The 24591-nt window shown below is 37.3% G+C and overlaps 1 protein-coding gene across 1 annotated transcript in view; it reads left to right on the top strand.

Annotated features, from left to right (window-relative positions):
• The window catches only part of ELP4 (elongator acetyltransferase complex subunit 4), a gene marked incomplete at both ends in the record, with an annotated part of 143118 nt that overhangs the window by 23588 nt on the left and 94939 nt on the right, over window positions 1-24591 (top strand). The window contains 4 exons of the mRNA XM_080345625.1: window positions 5382-5513; window positions 9308-9447; window positions 18395-18479; window positions 23392-23580. Coding sequence (XP_080201751.1) covers window positions 5382-5513; window positions 9308-9447; window positions 18395-18479; window positions 23392-23580 — 546 coding nt within the window. The remainder of the gene's footprint in view (window positions 1-5381; window positions 5514-9307; window positions 9448-18394; window positions 18480-23391; window positions 23581-24591) is intronic.

Below are 24591 nucleotides of genomic sequence, written 5' to 3'. Positions count from 1 at the left end.
CGATGAATTAGTTCTTGGATGCTAATGAAACCTTTCATGTATATCCAGCTAGCCTTTATCTTTGAGAATATACCTGTGTTAGGATAACTGGGGACTTTTTCTCACTTAGGTGCTCTGTATCACTCAGGCAGGGTCAGGTTTTTAATGAGCTTTTTCCTTAAAACAAATAATATTTAATTTGCGGTGTCAGAAGAAGGGGAAAGCCTTTTATTTCAGTTCCAGTTGCCATGAAGATAAAAAGAGGTGATGAAGATAAAAATAAATGTTTGGATCATTTCAATTTCACTATTTTTTATATTGTCCATAAAGCAGGTTTATAGAACTAGATTCTGTGTCTGTAATTCTCATCAGTCCCAAGCCTACTAACCAATGTCAAGCTCTCTCCTTGTCTAAGTATGTTTATACAAAGATTTAGTTTAAAAATTTTTGAAAATTATGGACTGGGATATATAAATCAGTATATCCTAAGGAAAAACACCATTAGCAATCACCTAGCTATTCTGTTTAGTCTTTTACCAGGCTAATGAATGAATGCATGTTGGCTTCTAGTCAACATAGTTGTACCTTCAAACAGCAAGCACGTTTTGCTTCTCTTTCATACAGTTTAGTGTGAATGGGAGGCAAATAAGGGTAAACAGAAGCTGAGATAATAGTGATAAAGTTAGGATGCAAATCTGGAGGTAAACAATCTTTATTAGTTCTGTTCATCAATCTTTATCTAAAATGTGTTCAAATTACACATATACTCAAACTGTGAATAGGATTGGAATTTTTTTCCTGTTTGTGCTTAGGTACATCTTGGAATGTATTTAAGCAAGTCAATAGACCAGGTGGAGCTCAAGCCATTGATCTTCAGCATACCAGTCACCTCCACAGGCAGACTCCCTCTGCCAGCTTGCAGCTGCCTTATGTACAAAGCCTGCTAATTGGCCATGGAGTCCACAACCATCAGATCCAAGAATATGATTCAAGATACGTTTGCTTTAGAGCAAAGGGTTTGTTGGGATTGAAAATTACATGGCCGTGAGACCTAATAGCCCCAGAAATGTTTTAAGTTTCAGTGCATCGCATGAACGTGTTTCTTGCATATGGAAAAGAACATGGTACATCTAAGAGACATGTCCTTCAGCTGGGGATGGTAGTTATTAGGTAAATGCATTTGGGAGAAGCAACTGAGGAAATAAAAGTTGTTCTTGGTGTCAGAGTTCTCCAAGTGGTCCCAGTTCCTGCTGTGGGCAGCAAGGGATGGAACAGCACAAGGCAGGTACCGAGTCAGGGCTTTCTCACGTTGTTTGTGTGCATTTAGTCATGTTTAAAGAATCATTTTATAATTACAGAGTCACGGAGTGTTCAGGATTGGAAGGGGCCTCAAAAGCTCATCCAGTCCAATCCCCCTGCTGGAGCAGGAACACCCAGATGAGGTTACACAGGAAGGTGTCCAGGCGGGTTTGAATGTGTCCAGAGTAGGTGACCCCACAACCTCCCTGGGCAGCCTGTTCCAGTGTCTGTCACCCATAATATTCTTTTTTTATTGAGTCAGAATAAAGTAAAAATAATAAAATAAAAAGTGAACTTTATTGGCCAAAAAAAAAAAAGCAATTTCAGGTGGGTACTTAGACAGGTTTTCATGTCTAACAGCCAAAATGTGTATCAGCTTCAGGTGAAGCCATTTTTCCTTGATCTCTTAATCTGCTTCATTCTTAGCAACAGTTAAGGCCCACCACAGTGCCTAATTGTCTTGCACTGATAGTGTCTGTCTCAGATTGTTTTGGACTGAGCTGCCCTGGTGTCAACAGCTGGTATTTGTAATGTCTCCTTCCATGCAGTGCCAGGTACGGAGGTTTTGTTCTCTGTTTGACTGGAAGGCAGGAACTTTTTCAGTGTAACATGAGGGTCTTTAAGTATTATAGTTTGTGCTTTATCAGTAAGACTTGGAGAACCTCTTGCCCCTTATTGTCTTGACTCCTGTTCTATTTTAGCATAGAATACAGTCTCTGTGTAAAACATTGTGTGTGGTTATATAAAAGCAAATGTATGTAGCTAAATCTGCCTCTCACAGATTTGTCTTTGCCAATAATTATATCATAATAATGAACCAATAGTATGAGTGACAGACATTTGCAGTTCTTCTAGAGAAGAAAAATATTCAATAGCTTTAAGACAAAATATTGGTGCTGGTTTTCTCTTTACTTACAGTAAAGGTGAATGGCAAAATATACCATTTTCTGGATTTCAGCTTTGTGGATGATGCCAGAGCACAATGAGGGAGCAACTGATTGCATCTGTGGTGGGATCTGAAACAGGGGCAAACTCAGGGACTTTGAGAAAATGCTTAAGCAGTATTTCATGGTCTCTTCCAAACTGTGGCTGGCACCTGTTTTCAGAAAAACAAAGGTTACCCACCACTATCAAAAGTTGCAGGGAACCAGTTGATCTTGGTGAAAGACGGGAAGAGATACCTGGAAATGTTTTGGCCTGCAGAATTATTCCATTACAGAATGCAGTTTTTAAATTAAGATTGATTTTCTTTGTTTTTTTATTACTATAACTGAGTGGTATTTTGAGATGGTCACATATTAGCAACTCTTGACTGGAAAACAAAGACATTTTTAACTTGGCCAGCTTACATCTCTGAATAACTCTATTAGGAAATTAAGTCTGCATAATAGTTTAACTGTTCAGTAATTTGCTTTCCAAATAACACCTCAATCGGAAAATAAGATTAATTAACTCTTTCTTATGGACACCTGAGTTAGAAAATTAGAGATTCAAAATAACATCTATCTTCCTTTTTAGAAAAATCCTTTATATAATGCTCCTAGAAGTAAAGGCAAATAATTTGTATCTTTATACATGTGAAATGCATTGGCGTGCTTGTCGGCTCATGTTTGTATTTATACTTTCTCAGAACCTTTCAGTGAAGTGTTCTGTTTTCCTTTTCTTTTATCTGTCAAAAAATCTTTGCTTTTGGTTTAAAAGTTTCCCTCTTTTCTTTCTGGGTAGATATAAAGAAACTTGGACGAAAGTAAATTTCTTCTTTTTTGCTGAAGCATCTGTTATAAATCTGTACATTTAACAAAACCTCTAAATACTACCTTAAAATTATAATATCTGTGTAGCTTTCCTACCCATGAAGCTTATTTTTCTCTAACCATAGTAATAGGGGTTTATTGTGTACAAGTGTAGCTTTTGAACAAGCTGTAAGAAGTCTGAAAATGTAACTGTAATTGTTTGCATCTTCAGCTTACCTGCTAAAACACAGGAGTACAGTTGTCCTATTTCTGCAACTTTATTGAAGTAACTGCTTAAAGTTTTTGTAGCTTCCATTATGTTTTATCTTGGAGGGTGTACTGACCACTCACTGAAAGAGAGACAGAAACAACTGTCCTCAAATTAGGAATGTTTGTTCTCAATTTTGTCAGTAATTTGAGATATTATGTTAATTTACACTAAAATAATGATGTTCATAAGATTACATATTGAACTCTACTATATGCAGGTTTTCTGTCCTGTATTCTTTAATACTGAATTAGGTCTAGAGAGGTTCTCCTGCCCCTCTATTCTGCCCTGGTGAGACCACATCTGGAATATTGTGTCCAGTTCTGGGCCCCTCAGTTCCAGAAGCACAGGGAACTGCTGGAGAGAGTCCAGCGCAGGGCAACAAAGATGATGAAGGGAGTGGAGCATCTCCCTTATGAGGAAAGGCTGAGGGAGCTGGGGCTCTTTAGCTTGGAGAAGAGGAAACTGAGAGGTGACCTCATTCATGTTTACAGATATATAAAGGGTGAGTGTCCTGAGGATGGAGCCAGGCTCTTCTCAGTGACAACCAATGATAGGACAAGGGGTAATGGATTCAAACTGGAACACAAGAGGTTCCACTTAAATTTGAGAAGAAACAACTTCTCAGTGAGGGTGACAGACACTGGAACAGGCTGCCCAGGGAGGCTGTGGAGTCTCCTATTGTGGAGACATTCAAAACCCGCCTGGACGCCTTCCTGTGTAACCTCATCTGGGTGTTCCTGCTCCGGCAGGGGAATTGGACTGGATGAGCTTTTGAGGTCCCTTCCAATCCCTGACATTCTGTGATTCTGTGAATTAGTTTAATACTAAACCCAAAATGGATTAATTTGAACGCTCACTGTTTTTTTCTCTATGTGTCTGTCTGTACCACATCTGCCTACATAAAACCATGAATATCATTTAGATGTTTATGGTCAGTATCAACTCTGCCTGTGTGCAGCGGTTCATGTGTATCCCACATGTCAATCGAGATTCTTCTTCTACAGTTTTTAAATATATTTATTTTGTTGTTTATTTATTTTTATGGCTTAACACCTAATAGCTTGTAACAGAGATACTGGCCAGCTTTATATATTTTTAATCCTTGAGACTGCATCTCAGTTCTCTCTCAAGAGTCTTTGCTTAATGAAAACTTAGTTTGCAAATAATTCTTGATCTATTTGAAGCAGATAGAGAGTTCCTTTCACAGCTGGGTGATAAAGTTGGGTCACAAAACTCGGTTGCCCTTCTTTCTCCTAGCAGGTGTAGGAGTCCAATGCATCACTTCTGAATGCTGCCCTTGATATCCACCCAGCGTCATTTACTTTTTCAGCAATGTGACAAAGGTAGAAAGCAGAAAGTTTGTAATCAAACTTCGTTCCTCATCTAAGTCTAAATCAAAGCTGCAGTTCTGTCCTCATAAAACAATTCGATCTACCTCTCTGCAATGCTTTTTGTTTGTTTTAAAGCCAGAAATGTTTGCATTAGAAACTTATAAAGATTCCAGCATTAAATATTTACCCCTTCCTTTTAGTCCCTTGTTTGTGCTCATGAGGTATCACTTGTTTGTAGATGTCGTATTCACAGAACAGAAATTCAAACCATCCTATAACAGTTGTTTTTGTCCTGTGTCTGTAGGCTACTGTGGTCTGTTGAATACTTTTGAAAGATTTACAGAAGCTAACAAGGAAATCAATTATCGAATAGGCTTAAATTCCCTACACAAGAAACTTATCTATTCTCAGAAATGGAAGAGTTTAGGTAAACACTTAAAGAAATATTTTAAAAAAAAGAAGAATATGGCTGCTGCTCAAGATGTGTTGCTTGTGTAAAGTATACGATGTGATATTTCCCTTCTGCATTCTCTTATATTTGTATAATTCATTTTTCTGATGATAATTACAATTTTTCCCTTGCTCAGTATTAGTAAGAGCCAGTCTTTCAGAACAGTTCTTTTAATCAAGTTTTGTTACAGATTTTACAACTGTCTATTATATGAAGATAAATAACAGTATTAGCTAACTTTTTGCGGGGGGGGGATCAAAATCCGAACTGCCATTTCTACTGTAGATAGCTGACTTTCTTTCACTCTCCACCTGTAGGAACTTCCATCCCCTTTGCTTGGTGATACCTACAGAAATGAATTGAGAGAAGAAACAACAGCCGCGAAGTCTGAAGAATTTCAGGATGCTATGAAAATAGCTTGGCGCTACCAAAATTTACCAAAAATGGAGGTAAGCGGCATTTCATACTTTTTTCCCCTTGCAGTCAAAATGAATTTGCAGAGCAAATGCTTATCAGTAGAATCCGGGCAACAGAGCTGCTAATGGACGGTGTTACAGGATTGCCTCCTGAGGGTAAATTTCCATATACCGCTATGTTTTTTGATCATTGGAGATACAGAGAGAAAGGCAATTTGAGAGTTTGCAGGAACTGTGAAACTTAATACAGACAATATTAATTTAAAAGTAAAAACATTAAAATGCCATGGGATTTTTCACTGACTATTGTTAAATTGAGACAGATTTTTGAAAGTTGGAATAATTCGGTCACGTAGAAACTTTGCCCAAATTCAATTGTAGACCAATTACTTAAGAAGGTTTAATCAACAGTACTTACGAGCTATCTGTAGTGAAAGTACTGTGTCAAGCAAGCTCTTGACCTGCTTATAACAACTAAAGCAAGCACTTGAGATTGTATCAGCTTCACTGTCACTAGAAGCTCATCATTGTGCAGGGAGAATACAAGAAATAAGCCCAGTGGTCAGTCTTTCAGAATTTGCAGTTGTTAGTGTTTTATGAACAAAATATCTCCCGTGGCTGGTGACTTTCTTATTCAAACCACTGGCACAGTCAATAAAATCACAGCATTTTTCAGTATCCTGAACAAAAAACTTGTTTTGTCTATACATTTTAGCCTACACTTATAAATTCTGGTCTAGATGGAGTTGTAACTGCCTAGTAAGTTCAGTCGTATTCTTAAAAAAACATAATTGGAATGTGACAAAATGATCTTACAAGGCTTGGCATGTTTGGTTTTCTGTGAAATTGCACAGACATGGCTATATAGTTGTGTCAGAAAAGACTTATATATGGTGACATGCCAAATCAAACAGCCTCTAGGGTAATAATATAATCTCATCAATTTTAGTATTGTGGAGCTTATTGTGCCACTCTGAAGCACCCCCAAAATTTGTCTGCTTTAAAATCTAGCAGAATTCCTCATACAGTGATACGGAAACATTTGCATGTCATTAACAAATAGTGTTTTGATGTTATAACGTAACAGAAAAACATATAACCCAGTTACATGTGCACTTGTCCTCTATAACTTCATAGAAGGAATCGCTTTGTCCACTAATATAATATTTCTCTACAATACATAATGTACTTCCCTTTTATTACTGAAATTTGATTATGCAAGGTAGAATAAACTGGTCAGTCTTTCTTGGGGTGTTCCCCTTGTTATAATTGTAGCTTTCTGAAATGGATGCTGATCATTCTGTATAGTTGAGGTACAATATGTTTCATGTATATGTTAATTTTTTAATTAAAATTTGCAAGTTAAAGACTAATTCTTATCTATCTGTACCTAAAATACTTCAGAATATTCTAATTAGTGAAAACTAGGGTTGAAATTCATATTTTTAAATATTTTGTAATGCAGGTATCATAAACTTCTGGTTCTATGCTAAATTAATTTGACTGGTGAATATACTCCATTGAGGAACAATCAGATGCTGCCTCGCAGCACCCTGGATGCTTAGTATACTTAGTACTATCGTTCAATTAACAACTTCAGTTGTGATTTATCATTTAACTTTATTTTGGTGAAAAAAATAACATTGAATAAAATTTCAAGGTGTATTTTCCAAACTTATTGAACTAGTACACTAGTACATTTTTGAAAACAACTGTTAAGTAGTTTCAAGTATGAAAGAGCAAAAATAGCTTTGCTTTTAACTAGAACTCTAAACATGTTAGCAGAAAACTTTCCTGTCTGATATCTGACTTTAGATGAGGGCAAAATGCTGAGTAAAAGCTGTATTGTTGGTGCCTAAGGTAGTTTTTATTTCTGAGTAATGAAGAGATTTTCATTGATAGTTGAGATATTCCCTTCCCTTTTATTAGAGCGTATACGGACTAGGTAGGTAACTCGCTTTTGTTGTTATGCATGGTATTTGTATTTGCACTCTTGTATGACAGTTTCTCTTTCCATATTGCATATACCTTGTGTAACAGAAAAAGAGAGATGTTCTATAAGAAACCTGTCAGAGTAGCAGGCCTTGTTGTGCTTGATGTGTCTTTGTCAGTTTGTTACTTCCATCTGAACCACAGATTCATTTCATTTAAGCTTTGGAGTGTATGGGTCGCCTAGTTTGCAATGCAAGACAGTGTGAGGGTTTTTTTTCCTTTTTTCTTTTTCTTTTTTTTTTTTGAATGAGCTGCTTATGTTCTTGGGGCAATATATAAACTGTCACAGCATGAAATCAATTTTCTGCCTTGATTCATCCTAAATCTGAGATTTCTAGCACATTAGTATTGCAATTAGAAACATTAACAGCAGACGGTAGCATAAAAGCCCACTCTGCTCACTGACAATTTAGTGTATTTCTCCTTGTGCAAACCAGGAATCCGGGAAAGAACAGGCTCGAGCCTCCAATCCACTAATAAATTTATCAGATCCAACTTAAGAGGAATGGCAAGTCTCTGCGTCGCGCTCTCCACGGTCGTTGTGCTAAGGCAGATTATTCATGCTTACTTGATTCAGGTAGGCTTTTTGCAAGCTTCCCCGCTAAGCCTGGGAATGCAGTACACTGAGGCCTATTCAGAGGCTTCTGACATAGACCGAGCTTTTATTGCATGGTGTTTTATTATAGCCAAATCCTGGTCTCCACCCAGTTTGTAGGCGCTGTGCTCATTCTTTTGAATCAAGAGAGGTTATCACCTACCTTAATCCATGCGGCAGGGTGGATTAAGGACACCAATGTGCCTCAGGATTCTCAAAGAGGATCCTGGAAACTTCTTGTTTCTTCTTTTTTGCTGTCTTTACTAAACTCTATTGGGCCTCAGTGAGGATTTGCATCTGAAATGGGCAACCTGGAGCTTTCCTCAATGAAGACATCAGATCAAAGTTCAGTTAGTCAAGGCCTTTCTAAAACATTAAGGGGGCTTGGAAGTACACAATAAAAAGATGAGCTCTGGCAGAGATTGCAGTAAAAACATTCTGAGCTGTAATCCGGATAAAGAATAGATTATAGGCCAAAGAACAGCCCCTGTTTAAATTGCTTTCAGAATCCTCGTTTTAAATAAAGTTACATTTTACGTTAAATATATTTAGATTTTGATAGATTGTTATGTTTTATTAGACTGCTTCTTTAAAAATCAGAAGCTGGTAAATAAATTGGAACACTGTCTGAGAGAATGTGTTTTGCTGTCTTTTTGTGAGTAGAACTCATCTACCTCTTATGACTAGATATACATGAGCAGTTCTGTGTTTTATTTAATTAAAAACTAATTATTTGTTTTAATGAAAACTTTGTGTTTGGTTTGATTATTCTATTGTTTTTGTAGTAAAGAGACTGTGTTGTTGTTACAATTTATCTTCTCTGATAACTGACCAGGCCTAACATCCATTAATCAAATAATTTTAAAATACTCTAAATCAAATTATTCTAATTAATCTTAACAGTTGAATATTTTTCTGTAAGCTGAAGCGTGAAACAAAATTGTGGAAATACATAGTGACTGCTTTCAGAAGCCTAACTAAATACATGGCCATGTCTGGTATGTTGGTATTCTTTCCTTTTACTGTTATGGTAGTTATTAGCAAGACCAAAGCTTATGAAAACCACCAGCTTTCTGTAATAACTGGAATCAGAGCTAAGTAATTTGTTGCTCAACACACAAAAAGCTATTGGCATCCCATTACTGTATTAATTCAGTATACCTATTGTCATTCCTGTATATAGCAAGAACAGCAGATGGTTAAGTGGAGGTGATTGTAATCAGACTTCTCGTTTCCACAGACCAGCCCGACGACATCTACGAAGTTTGGCCATTATTATGATGTTTCTAAAAGAATGTCTCCAGAACTGTTTCAGTCCATAAAACAGCACAGATTTTACCTTCCTGAAGAATTGTCTTCACAGCCAGAAATGAAAACATGGTAAGCTGTAATACCACGTGCTCCTGTTGCATGTTCAATTTTCGTCTGCATATTGGTTGTAAAGGATATTTTCGCATCCACACTTGCTGTGGAACATCCCTCAGCCACGTGTGGCTCCCCAGCAGTTCAGCTGTTGTTCTGGTGTCTGTGCCACACACCGTGGCTGGCGGCAAAGCTGCTGTGGCACAGGGACAGCTCGGTGTGCCGGCTCCTCGCGCCGTGGCAGGGACAATTAAGGCAGACATCACTAGGACAGCCGAGGACGCAGCTGTGTGTTCAGTCCAGCCTGCTGACAGCCAAGTGTGGGGACTGGGGAAAAGCACGACTGTCTGCCTGTGACCTGCTCCCTGGGCACCATTCCCCATCAGCTTTCGGAGACGTGCATGTCAGGTGGCTATCAGTCGTAGGAAGATATCCACGCGGTTTTTAGGGCTAAGAAGACAGGCCATCCTTGCCCTACATAGCTCGAGATGCTATATCAGATTAGTTTATTATGTGTCTTACTTCTTACATCCTACAGCTTCACTTGAGGAAAATGCAAAATGCTCTGAATAGAATTACAATCGCTAATAGTGTCTTACACAACGCCCTGAATTCCAGAGAAAATCATAAACTCTTCTCTGAATGAATAACTTATAGTTTATGTCTGTCAGTAATGAATTAAGGAAGACCAAGAGAAAATGAGTGACAGTAGCAAAGACTCATATTAGCCTGTAGCACACATGTCCATTGTATCTTTCTTGGAGACGTTTCAAGTCAAGTCAAACATCAGATAACAGACTAGCAATCTCTTTGTTCAAGCCAGTCACTTAATTTATATAATATCTAGGTTTTATAGATCCAAGTGTATAGGACCAGCTCCTGGAAGCAGTGGTATGGTATGCTTTATTGTGATTGATTTTTTTTACAGCACACTCTAATACAAAAACTGAGATTTATAAAAGAAGTATGGTATAAAACACCTTTCTTGGAGTTGTAGAAAAGCAAAAGCCAAGTCTCTTTGTGATTTGTTTCTGTGTTATGTGATCCAATGTCAATGATCATTGTGATGATAGAGCAAGAATAAAATGTAAGATCTCTGCTTTCTATACTAAATATTTGAATCAACTTTGAATATTATTATGTATAATGCAATTTTTTTTTTTGGCAGCAGGGCCATAGAGGGTAGACACAGAGGCATCTGACAGACAGGTTGCAAGTGCTTGTATTATTATTGAGCAATGTCACTCCCTTTCTGTCTTTTCTCTAGCTAACTAGAATGTCTTATGACTCTGGGCTTAATTCCACTAACTATAGGGCTATGAAGTATTTGTACATTTACATTAAAACCAAATCAACTCATATGTATAGTATAAGAAATGGACTTTCATGCATTTAATTTTGTAAGCCTTGCTTAACTCTGATACTTGTCTAGTATGCCATCCTCATAAAAGTTCATCATTCTTGCCATATGAATTCTCTTCTTATTTTTAGTTTCAGTCTAACTGAAAAAATAGATTTAGTTAATTTGCTTGGCCATTGGGTTGAGTTTCATTTTCCTCAATGTTTTTTGAATTTGAATTTAATGTGTATTGAATTTGTATTTAATTCAAAACATTCTCTGTCTCGTACAAGGTGGTTAGTTCCTTTAATCACTTAATTTACTTCATTGGTATTTTATTATTGGTGTTGGTCATATTGTTGATGCACAAACTTCTGATATAAATGGCTTTTATGAAATGCATTGGAGCTGTAGAAAAATTGTTGTGTACTATGTAGGGCTGCTCTAAAGTGTTCTCTGTAGAGCATAGAGTGATGAGGTGATGAACATGACCAAATAAAATGGATTTTGGAAGGCTTGTCTCCTTTTCTTCTCTAATTCTCTGCATACCCTCAACATAGGTCTCCTTCAAGAAACCTCTCCTGAGGAAATCAAAGAACTGGGAGTCATGGCACGTACCAAAGTAACAGACAATCACCATTCTAAATGTCATTTTCTTAGACCACAATCGATGCGATGAGGGACAGGGAGGAATAAAGAACACATTGGGAATAGTGAACTCTCAGACAGGAATCTGTGGGAAGTGTGAAGGGATGTGTTTGTCTCTTTCTTCATTTACAGTAGATCATTTTGCTTCTAACTTTGATTATTGTCTTCCCTGACCACAAACACCACTGTTTCTGGATTCCCTGGATTAAAAAAGGCTGCACTAGGTCAAGGCCAAGACAAGGTGAGAAGAGAATTTTTCAGAATTACAGCCTCTGAAATTAAGCTTATTTCTCTGCAAAGAAATGGAAGATTTAAGCTCTTCTTATACAGTCAGTCAGTTTTTACTTACATTTAAAAAATAACCTTATTTCAATTTCTATTCATCAGTGTTGTATAACTGCAGTTCTTCAAAAAAAGATGGTAGTGCAGAAAAGCTGCTTTTCCCATTCATCCTGATCCCCAAGTTGATGTGCATCTAGCAAAGTTAATATCAGCAAATCGGTCTGCTCAATTCACCAAAAGATAGACCAGGTTAGAAAATAATTATTTTCAAACTGGGATTTAATGAAGTTTGTTGGTAAAACATAAAGAATTGTCAAAGTTCCACAAAGACAAAAATGACCTCTGACTTTAAGGAGAGGAGAAAGTTAAGATGCCTGTGGGATAGCATCAGTCCTCCAAAGAATAGCAGAAAAAAATAATATAACCTATTTGTAAGCGTCTAGGATAATTTCACCCAATACGCATTTCCTTTGTTTTCTTATGGGTATTCAACTGGGGTAGAGTGAAAAGGCTCTCAAATACAACAGGAGATATTCTGCATTGATAAAGTCTGTTATTATGTCAAAGGAGGAACACAGATTGGTTTGACAGTTTTCTTTTTGTCATGTCGATTGTTAAATCCTTATCTTCTAAATAAGCTGTCACTGAGTCACGGTTGAACCTGAGTGAAATATCAGGCTTTATCGCAGTGTTGGGTCTGGTAATAATCTGGTACTAATTTGGCTTGATAAGTATCCTGAGGAAGGGGTATCTTTCTTGCAGTCATAACCTCAAAGTTGGAAAAAAGGTAGAAGGAATAATTGCATGCAGATTAGATGATAGAATGAGAATTCAAGAAGATTTAGGTCAGTGATCTGGAATAAACTACATGGACTTCAGTGAAGATACGCCAAATAACTTATAGGAGGAATAATTAATTGAATAAATAAAATAGTGTAGCAGGTCTCCAGAAGAAGATCTGGGGTTATACGGTATATTGAACATAAAATATATTAGCAGTGTTGTATGATTAATGCTACTGATTTAAAAAAACATGGAGGTGATAAACTGGAATTTAAAGTGAACAACATGCAAAGTGTTTCTGTTCTGCTCAGCCATAACATGGATGAATCCTTCAAGAAAACCCGAGATCAGTTAGAGAAGGCTGTGAAGATGGGTGTACGTCTGGAACCTGCAACTGGAGCACAGAAGTTCTTTAGACAGATCTCAGTGGAGTCTTGAAGCATGTTAAAAACCGACATTCAGAGGGTAGTGACTCTGTTGTCTCCTGAAGGTAGAGCAGACAGTAATGGGCTACAGTAAACTAGCAGTAGAAATACAGGCTGGAAATAAGGAGATATTTTCCTGACGATTAGCATGAGAGGAAGTTGTCTTGCAGACACAGATTGGGATTATTGTGGAATCTCCATCACTGCAAATTTCCAAGGACAAGTTAGGTAAATATCTGTCAGGGATGGTTTAGATGTAGTTCATCTTGCCTTGGGGCAAGCAGATAGACTACCTGACCTCCTGAGGTCCCTTTCATCCCCATCGTCTGTGATTCTTTAATACACATTAGTCACACTGTATTAAATCCAATACTAAGTATGAATGTTACCAATTATTTCACTGCTCTCAAAACGTTTATGCTCTTACAGAAACCCAATAGGCTTGTACTGTATTTTTTACCAATACTGTAATGGAATTCTGAAGGAAGCGTTCCTTTCTCTAGGAAGGAAAACAACCTCACAGTCCTGTCAGGATCATTTCATTAAAGAAACTTTATAAAAGGCGCAGGGAAAGGATATTATTATGTGGACATTAGTGTTTGGAAAATCAATATAATGCTTCTGGCTTCTAAAGCTAACTTAAATATACCATAGAACAGTAAAAATTTCTGTGCTCTTGATTAACTAGACAATGATTTGGAAGAAAAGTATTATTATAGTCACAGTTAACCCTTCCAATAGAAGTCAGCAGTCTGGATGAGATCTCACCTATGGTTGCCTGAAGGTCCCACTGAGAGCCTGAGCTATGACTTGTTTTACTCCATGTTACAGTGAGCAGGGAGAATAGACATGGCTGGGTAATGTGTCTCCACTAAGAGAACATAATTTCTTAAAATTAATGTTCTCTGACTATGGTCTTAAATGCATAGCCAAAAAAACACCTGGTCACATCACGCTGATAACATTTATAGCATTGCAAAACCTCCGTATTCTGGCTGACAGTACCTCAAAGAAAATTATTGATAGCCTGACAGGAACTAAAAAAAAAAATGTTACAAAAATGACTTGAAATTCAGGAAATCTCTAAAAATTTTTTTTTAATTTAAATTATCAAAAGATTGACAGAAAATATGTTAACACTGAAAGCCGATGTTATAGAAATCTTTCAAAAATAAGGAGGCATTTCTAAGAAAGGGGATAGTTCATTACTGAAACAATTTACATGAATAGGCTGTGTATTATGGGATGTTTGTGAAAGATTTCTTGATTTCCTAAAGGGTGTACTTTGCAAGGTATGTATCAGTAAAGACACTCTGAATGAAATTTCGTTAAACTGTGTAGGAGTACAGCCTAAAATCAGTGATGTGGGTTGTTTTTTTAAAGAAAATCTAAGAATGTTTTGCTTTTGTCACTAATACATAGAGGTTAAGAAAGAAGTGGAAACTGATAGTTTTACCTAGTATATAATTTTCTGTAAGTAAATGGTATTGTTGTTGATGAATGAAACCTCTTTGTAGCATCAGAAGTCGCAAAACCTTAGGAATTAGCGGGGGGGGTGGAAAGAAGAACTTTTCCCTCTTCTCAAAATGTTTCCACATTATTTTAGCTAGCATGATCCAGTCTAAATATGTGTAATGGTTGCAGTTCAGGCTGAAATAAATTGTTACAGTCCTGTAGCTACAGCCATTGAAGAGGCACCTTAAATTCTGTAATCATGGTGGAAAGTGTACGCAGCCCCGCAGACACGTTCTGCAGTGACAAGCTGGTAATTGTAAAGAGAGATTTTAGAAACTCAGCACTTTTATTGCACTTTTTTGTTAAATTATCAGATGTGCTGATGTGAGCAAGTCATTTCCTAAGTGTCGTTTTTTGGGGTGGGTTTTTTTTTCTGTTTTCTTGATAGACACCTCTCACTTTTGTATGTAGTCAATGTTTCTCAAAGAATGTATCTTATCTCTAATTTCTTAGCTACACCTTGAATTCACCTTGTTGACCAACCCTTTCCCTTTTTCAGTTAGCGGATCAATAGCTTTGGAGGCCTTGGGTTTCATTGTTCCTCCTTGAAATTTGGAACAATTCTCTTCCCTCACCTTTCTTTCCTTTGGGACAAGGTGAGGAACGAGAAGAACGATCCTTTGCTCTCTTCTTCTTTTACCGTTCAGGGATGTAACACGAACAGATTATGTGTTTAAAGCAGAAAATACACAAGACAAGTGATGGATGTACCACATTTTCTTGTGCAGCTTATGCTGTCCTGGCAGAAACAGTGAATATAATGGACACGTATTTTATAATGCAATCCTCAGAAGAATTGTCCTGCATCTTTTAATAAGCGAGGTCCTTTGCGTAATGTTTTGTGACCTAAAAGACATGTATTTGGCAAAAGAACCAAACCATCTTGGTGCTTCTGCTTCTCTAGCATCATATTTATTATAAAACCTATTTTATTTAAATTGATCTTCAGTGAGTGAACTGTCTTTGCAGTTGTTGCCAAGATGTTGGAAGATGATTGTTTCCCTTGCAGGATCAGAGATGTAGAGGCTTTATTTGAGCTGCAAACTCTTGGCCCTTTTTAGAAATAATGTATATCTATACATACGGCCCTCTCTTCCTATCCACACAAGCATTTAGCTTCTTTATGGACTTGCAAATAAATGAGATTCTTTGACTGATCAGACAGAACTAAGTGATTGACCGACTTCTTCCTTTGCAATTAAAGGTCCGATTTGGAGGTTCTCTACATCATTTGTTCACCTCAGAGTTTTGATCAATCTTTGCTGTGTTTTTGTACACGTGTATCTGCTTTCTGAGGGAGGGAGCTGAGAGGTGCTGTGTTTGCTTTCCATAGTTCTGGTACCTGATGGCTAAATGAGGTGGTTAAAAAAGGGTCCCCTTTTGGATAATCACTTAAGGTGGGTGGAAGTTCATCACCCCATGATAAACATTAATTGAGAACAGATTGGGAAGTCTGGTCTCCTAAAGGAAGTAGTAAATGGGACTGGGTGCTTGGTGCCAAAAGAAGGTCTAAACCTCCTATTTCTTATCTCATTATGTTTTATGTTAGGGAAGAGTTGTTATGTCCTGGCCCTGATGCTGGGACCGGGTGAAGAGGGTTGTGCAGCTGACAGCAACTGGTTTCTTTGGTTGTTGCTAGGATACTCTGGTGTCCTTTTCGTTACATTGCTAAAGCTTGTACTTAACAGGAAGGCAGAAATATCCTGTGTGATATCTCTGTATTTTACAGCAAAGGCTTCCTTTCTACCCCTCTTACTTTACTTCTGCCCTCACCGTTCAGTTGCAGTTACTGAAAGTTTGATAAAAATAATTAAGCTGTATGTTTTCAATAGTGCTAATAGCTTTACCTTAAGAATGTATATGCTTTGGAAAATAAAAGAAAAAATGTATCTCAAGTCTAGATGCACCAATAAATTTAGATAAAACAGGTTTAACTGTCTTGCCTAATGGGGTCTCCTTATACATAGGAAGGCTATTTGTCATACCCTTGATAACCAAACCTTTGTTAACTGCTTAGAAACTATCAAGAGAGAACTCAGAGGCTCCGTTGTAACCGGGATACCTTCTTGCCAGCTCCTGCTTTATCCTTTGCTAAATTGGTAAACAAACAAAAAACAAAAAGAGTAAAGAAGGAATTGTTTAAACTCATTATCAGAATTAAATGGTGTTTGGTAACAATGCCAAAAAAAGGACTAGAAATTAGAAAATAAAAAAATGCCTTATTTCCTTCCTTAAATATAATTCCAAGCACTGCCAGAAGGGTAATGCAACCTGGTTTTATAGTGTTTTCACAATGTTTTTCATGTCCTTATTTACATAGTGGGGCTCAAATTCAAGTAAACCATTAATATTTTAGCCAGAAGTAGAAGAGCACCAATTTTTACATTTGAATTAAAAAATGTGCATGCATTACATTATTTTCTTTATTTCTTCCTTTGCTACAAGTCTTTTTCTGATGGATCAATTGAAGATCTCTTTTGTTTGTTTGTTTGTTTTAATTTTAGGACTCTCTAATTCTGCTAATGCTTTAAGTATTTTATTCTTGAAAGAAATATAGAGTTCTGGGTTAATGGTGTAAAAGAGCGATGTTTGTAATTGTTAAGTGCTCCTCAGAAAAGTTGTCTTCTCTCCTGTGCAAAGAGATGAAAGCAAATTTAATTGGATTTATTTAGGTGTTCATTAGCAAATGCCAAAACTATTATCCAAATGTATTTTACTAAAGTGAGGGGAATAGTTTCATTAATGTTTGGGCCGAGTAACTTTTCAAGGTCCCTTCCAATTTGGGCCTAGTTGTCAGACCAAGCATATAGAGTTATTGCAGCTAACAAGAATATTTTTAGAGCAAAATTTTCGACATAACCCATCATATTTCCCAAGAAGTACACAAGAGGGTTTGAATCCATAACCCTTGGTGGCAATTAGTGAGACTAGAAGGAAATGCTGAAGCTACACATGATAAAAGGGCTTAAATTCTCAGCCTCAGTGAGGAACCTACATCAAGTCCAGACACACGAGCCAGTGTGCTCAGTAGGATTTAAGACACCAGCGTGTCTCTTTTGAAAGTGAACAGCCAGCTTGCTTTTGTAAAGTAAAAGTGACAACTTTCTGGCCTTTCTGTGTGTTATCCTGTGGGCTGGAGAGTGTGGCTGGGATGGGTGTCTGATGAAGTGCCTTGGATGTGCAGGAACTGGAGTTTCTAAGATTTGAGCAGAGAATTTGCTGAACTTTCATTTGGTTTTAAGTCTGCTTAAATCTATTTTTAGATTGTTTGTTTGTTTGTTTTGTTTTTTGGTTTAATTTTATGATATATTTTCTAAGTAATACATAAATTCTACCTCGCAATTCCGCTGTCGTGCAGATCAAGTAGTAATAACACCTGTAGCATATGGACACAAACTGGAACCGTAGCATAGTACAATGTATCTTATGCTCTGGTGCAGTATCAGAAAAAGAAAAAACAAATCAAACTAACGACCTACATGAACATTTTAACTGTGGAAATGTTGGCTCTTTCATTTTTTTGTTCACTTTGGTTGTTTTAGCAGTTGTATATATGAAGGTTTTCAGTAATAGGAAGTCAGCTCTGTCAGGGCATTAACCGGGTGTATGTGGAGTAACAATTCAGTAGCTCTTTGTCAGTTATAGGAGTTTAGTTCTGTGCTGTACTGGTTTCACCTTTAAGTTGCTACATTAAATCATCAATCTGCTAGATGTGAGCCTGACATAATTATTATTTTTTAATCTCTAGAGTTAAATGTCTGAGCACTGAAGTAGTTAACATGAAGCAATCACAGCAGATTTAATGTCAACTTTATTCAAAGAGGGTTGGGTTTTTCTTCTATGAATGTTTTTCTTGTATATGACACTTTCGGACTGAAAGCTGCATCTGCTTATATTTATTTTTAATACAGCTGTTAGAAACATACAGGAGAGTATTAAAATGTGTTACTGAACCGTTTCTTCTTGCCAACAGGAATATGAACAGTGCTTATGCAAGGCTGCTTCAGTCCATCCAGAGGATCATTTACCAGGAAGGGTTTGATGGCTCTGATCCCCAGGTACTGAAGACCTTCCTACTTTGCTATAACCCTGTAACTAGTGCTGTTTTCTGAATTTTCTAGGGTGGCACAAGAAGGTCTTGGACAAAGTAACAAGGATCAAGCTGTTTCTAAGCACTGCTAAAGTAAACAAGCAAAGTAAATAGAGTGTGGTTCATATTTTAATGTGCATTTGGAGTTTTTACCTGTTACAGATGTGCAGACCCTGTGAGAAAAAACTATAAGCCAACATTAGTAAAATGCATATTCTGTGCAATTAGCTTATAGATGGATTGCCAAATATAATGTAATGAAGTAAAACACATTTCCCCCTACAGTATTTTTTTTCAAACTATTGCTTTAGCAATAATGCGTTCAAGAGAGACTGAACATTTCATCTTAAGCTTTCAGATTTCTTTCAATGTTGTTTCAGCTGGAGTGGAGTGAATTTTTTAATGAATTAAATGGTGTACATCTTTATGTAGCCACCATTGAAACACAAGTAAAGAAATACAAACACTATTTCAACTTTACAAATCAAAACAGCTTAGACTTGTTAAGATCTCTCTACTCTTCATATATTGTACTATGGGTAATCAAAAACATTTTAAGTGTAGCAACATAGGCTGAAAGCCCTTTTCTAATTTAAGCAGTGCCCTATTATTCCTTCCCATATTCAGTAATGTGAGTCTTTTGCAGTTGATGAAAATAATAAATTATATATATTGGTGCTTAATTGATAGGTAATTATCTTTATTGTTGTACCATATAAGTGTTACTACAGTAGAAGTTAGTTAGTATAGATGCTGGAGAACCTCAAATAGTATAATACCAAACTGTACTATTACTAGCTGAGTATCTTAAAAATCTCAGTTTACAGGGAAGATATGAACACCCTGCCAGCCCCCAGCCAGCAAACCACCTCCTCCTGCTAGTTATTTTTCTTATACATTATATCTGATGGGAAAATAGCACCTTTGTATATTCCTCATTTTTTTCTCCACGTGTAAAAGAAAATAAAGGTGGGCCAGCTCAATACTTTTTTATCTTTTGCTTGCAAGCAAGGAAAAATTAAACATCATGGAGAGATATTTTCCATAATTGTTCTTCATTGTTTCAAATTGTCTTGCTAGTGTCAATGAAGCAAAACCAGAACTTTAACTCAGACGAATTTAAAAGTATTTTTGCTAAATGGAGTGTATGAGGTTCTGAGGTGGAGCTTTAAAAGTTTGAAAATGGGTCCTTTTTCAAGCCAATTTATCCATCTAAAAAGCCATTAGCCCTTACATCGTTGTTTCTGTTTCAAGGGAGATGGTGCATATGATTTCCTGGAGCGGGATCTTTTAAGATCTCTCTTTTCCCCATACATCATCTTTCTTTGTACACTCAAATTTTGTACATTTAGAAGCCATATAATACACACTCCTTAAAAATATGTCCAGAATTGAAAGTAGTTATGGCCCAGAATCCTTAGATCTTTTGGTTTTCCAAATCTATGAGCAATTCACCTCTCTCCTACTCTGTATCCCTTCTATTTACTGAGACTTCTGAAGTACTTTTCAAGTAGCCAGATATGAGGATTGTAGAGTAAGGACCGGCCTGTTATTTTCTGGACCTGTGTAATTTCCTAATAATAGTAGTAATAATAATAATAATAATAATAATAATAATACAGGTTTCGGGGAAGTTTGTGCATGTATGCTTTTCCCTTTAGGTAGGTCCTCTTGGCAGTAGCCTTCATCAAGTTTGGAGAAAACTGCGAGGGCCAAGATGTAGCAGGGAGGTACAGAACTTTAGAGAGATTTACTTACTGACTTTAAGTAGACCCATTGATCACTGTCTGTGAATGACAGAAGTTGATGCCATTAATGCTTCAGGTTTTGTACTGTGAAGAATAATCCTTCCAAAGTCTCTAGACTCTGGAGGTCTGGAAATGTGCTGCTTGTTGGATCTGGATTCAAAGGAAAAATTTAACCTAACTGGTAAAGCTTTAAGATATTTTTGGCTACTTTCCCATCAATGTGACAATGATACTTAGACTTACTACTGCTTTTTATTGGCTTCTCTTTATCTAATATGGGTATTTGATAAAGATTTTGGAGAAAAGTGAGCAGAAGGTATCTCACCCCAGCTGACAGAGGTTTGACACAATTAGGAAAATTAGTGAAAATAACCATTAGGGTCTTAGTAGACCTCTGATGAAATGGTCCAGCATCCCTAGGGCCTAGTGTGATTAGTTAACGTTAATGTTTTATGGGACCATCTGCTCTTGGCCATCAGAGATTAATATATTTTTACTGTCCTGCCTGACTTTGTGGGCCTTAGTACAGTAATTCCTGTTTGAGGTATTAGGCTATGGAAAAGTTTGGTTGAATTTACCCAAAGCAATAACCCATTTGTTCACACTTACTTGAACATCTTTGCCAAGAACTATTTGGGAATTCAGAGTCTGAATGACCTGTAACCTAGAAATATCCACATTAGTTTTACATCGTTTTTCAAAGCTCCTGGTAGCTCTTCGATGCTGACCATTAAGTGTTAATCCTTTATAAACTGAGCATGATTTAAGGTCATACAGACTAACACACTTGTTACAAAATTGTGGGATTTTTTTCATGTTTGGCAACAGAACTTTTACGAGCAACTTGATTTCCTTAATATATTTTTGGTGTACTTAGGAGCTCAAGTTGGGTGACTTTTAGGGTAATAAAGCTGGGGGGGAGAGTATTAGACTTAGCTTTTCTAACCTATCAGTTCTGGAATAAGCCATTTGTAATGGCCTTGTGGGCCTGACAGAATTACACAGGTAGAAATTCTGTGAGTGGCCAAAACAAATGCATCTAATATTATCTGATGTGTGAGTAGCTTTATCTTTTACAGCTCTTATGATTTAATATTGTGAAACAAGCATCTGTCATCCTGTATCCAATAAGACAACGGATATTCTGATAGAGATTTTTCTCTGTTGATGTGTTGTTTTTACTGATGTTTGTCATAGGAAAAGACATTTTTCTCATTACAGAAGTTTCTGTAAGTTTTATGGGGTTTTTGCTCTGAAATTTTGAAATACCAGAACACTTTCTCTGCATGATCAATATCTGTTATATCTGTGTAAAACAGTTCTATTAAATGCCTGATTTTGTACTATTGCTTAAACACACATCAAGAAATGCATTAATCTGCTCTGATTACAAGTCACTAGAGAATATTAGACTAGTTTCTGTTTTTAAGACTCTGAACATCTGAGCTTAACAAATATCAGACAGAGAATCAGATTGTGACGTATTATCCTGTACTGTTATCCAGATCTTCGTAAAGTTAACTTCACATAAGTAAAGCCGCAAAGCCCCAGACTGAAGAATCCGCCCGAGTTGGAACACAGATCGTTTTCACAAAGCGTGTTTCAATAAATGAATTAGCAGCTTGGCTTGCTGTGTCAGCCGCGAGTGTTGGGTCAATGCAGAGCCATGTGGTACCGACTCTGCTTCGCAACTGGGGCTCTGTCTGCCCAATATGGAGCAGACTGTGTTGTAAAAGTAGCCTCTTGTCTTGTCAAAACCTTTCCTCTGGATTTCCAGAGCAGCTGTGCAGTGTTTTGTGCTTGGTAGTTGCTGTTCCCTCCAGCCACAATTCAGGATAGTAGAAATGAATATCTACAGTTTATCAAAGCACTTCATTGTAATGAGAAGTACCTGGAAGCTTTGATTTATCTAAACTAGTATTTGATAGATATATTTACTTTAAAGAAAATAAAAAGCTGGCCTTTAATGTGAACTCAGAACTCTAGAAGTGCATCTTTGATCACCTCGTACAGGATCTCTTTCAACAAGGGTTCTCATTGTCTCTCTCTCAGCTGAGCAATATATACCTAAATAGCAAATATACCTAAAACCCTTCTCCAACATCACCAGGAAAGGTCCGGTCAAATAAGCAGACATGAGATTTGTCATCATGAGAGGTGACATTTTAGTTTGCATAAACAAATTACAGCTCTACCTTCATCATTTTCCCCCTCCGTTGCATGCTCTTGTGCCAGCATCCTGCAGGGCAGCAGACAGTCCGTATAGGTGGGTAACACATGAGGCAGTTTAGGATTTTACATGTCAAAACAGCTTAAATTCTAGTAGCCAGTAGCTAACTAAAGCAGATCCAGGAACACTCGTGTCAGGGGCTTTCAGGTAGGTGTCGTCCTTAAGAGACAATCTGCTGATGTCTCCATCAGACCCTGTTTCTTCTTAGCTGGGATTAAACCGTCCTTCATTAGTTCAAAGGAGTTGCCAGGAATGTAGCTGATACTTACAGAGACTTCTGAAATAGCGAAAGGGCCGTGTGTTGGTGAGGTGGGAACAGACCTTGGCCATCTAGAAGCAGCAGAAAAAGTGAAACTGAAGCAAACAGGCAGAATAGTCAGGTTACGAAAATACACGGTAGCAAGTTGAAAATGGAGGGAAAAGTTGGGTTTGCTCACTCTCAGGCCCTTCCAGCAACGTTCATAGAGTTGGAAGAAAAGATTCTTTTGCATGTATTTAAGGCAGTGATGGAGGAGAGAAAGGACATGAAAAGATCATAATATTCTTGTTTCATCTGATGGAAAACATGTAACTGATTACAAAATGCAAATTGGCATTTGGTGTTTCTGTGCTCTCTTACACTTGTTCTTGCTTATCTGACATAGCATGATATCCCGTTAGTGAAAAAAGTGCTATTCCATTTGTAATTTTTAGCAAGATCCTCTGAGATTAAGCTATGATTACTTGATCTATGTGAAGATCCTCTGAGATTAAGCTATGATTACTTGATCTATGTGATTATTATGGACATGAATTCTATAAATTCCACTTTTTTAACTTATGTATTACATGACGTATTCCTCTTAATGTTTAAAAAATAACAAGAGGCTTTTTTGGGTTTTTTGTTTTTTTTTTTTAAATAGAAAAAACAGAAGACTATTTTGCGGATAGGAATTCAGAGTCTGGGTTCCATGATGTGGGGTGATGACATTTGTAGCAGCGATACTCCTGAAGATGTTCACAGCCTTACAAAATTTCTGTATGTTCTCCGTGGCCTCCTCCGAAAATCTCTGTCTGCCTGCATCATCACGGTGCCCGCTCACCTTATCCAGGTAGGAATGATGTCTTGGCGATATTTCATAGCTGACATATCAGTTAGCAAAAAATGCGAAGTTTATAGTAAGAAAATAAATGCAATTTCGGTCATTTTCAAAACTTGTTTGCTTCAATGGGTGAATGTCGAGGGTTTAGATTGCAGGGTGACAATAAAACCCTGGCAGATGTATTGTTAACCTCCTCTCCCCCCCACTTTCCCCTTTTGCCCCTCCCTCTCCCCCCTTCCCACTCAGGCCAGGCGATCGGGAGGGAAAGGACAGAGAGAAGAGAGCTGGAAAAACTAAAGATGTTTCACTAATGCTACTCATAAGAATAGAGAAAATAATACAAAATATACAAAACCAATCTTGAAAGTCTCAGCAACTGCAGAGCCGGCACCCAAAGTCCTGGACTGGACTCTGCAGCCAACCGGAGCTGGATTCAGTCTGTCACTAGGCCTCAGTTCGCAGCGACGACTAGCAAGGTCCTCTCCTAATGTCGCCCATAAGCAGAAGGGATGAAAACGGCCAAGAGGGCAAAAGGGACAAGATCCTCATGATCTCCCACTTTTATATGAAGTATTCACGTGAATGGAATGTTATACACAGTTGGTCAGTTTCTTGGTCACCTGTTTCTCATTGCCCCTCTCATGAGATATGAATCTGTCCTTATCAATAACTTCACATTCCATTGCTGTATTATCAAAACATGTGTCTGGTTCTCCAGGAAAATGCAGCTAATATGAAGCTTTAGCTGACAGGCAAATTCACTAAAAGAGAAACTTGTTTTTTAACAAAACCAGGACAGTGAATAAAAACATAACTTCACTGTAGTGTTTCTGTACTTCAGTATTTTTTGGAAAACTGTCAAAATTTCAGAAATTGTAAAAAAGCAAAGAGAATCCTGCTAGTATTCTCTTTTAATTTTTTTTTACAGCATCCCTATGCAATTTTCTCCAGCCTTCAGAACACTCTCTAGGTTTTCAATATGAGACATTTCTGTCTACATCCATCACGCTCATTATGATG

The sequence above is a fragment of the Nesoenas mayeri genome, assembly GCF_963082525.1.
Source record: "Nesoenas mayeri genome assembly, chromosome: 5".
Lineage (NCBI taxonomy): Eukaryota > Metazoa > Chordata > Aves > Columbiformes > Columbidae > Nesoenas > Nesoenas mayeri.
The sequence above is the reverse complement of the archived record's forward strand: the minus strand, read 5'-3'. Positions and strand labels throughout refer to the sequence as shown.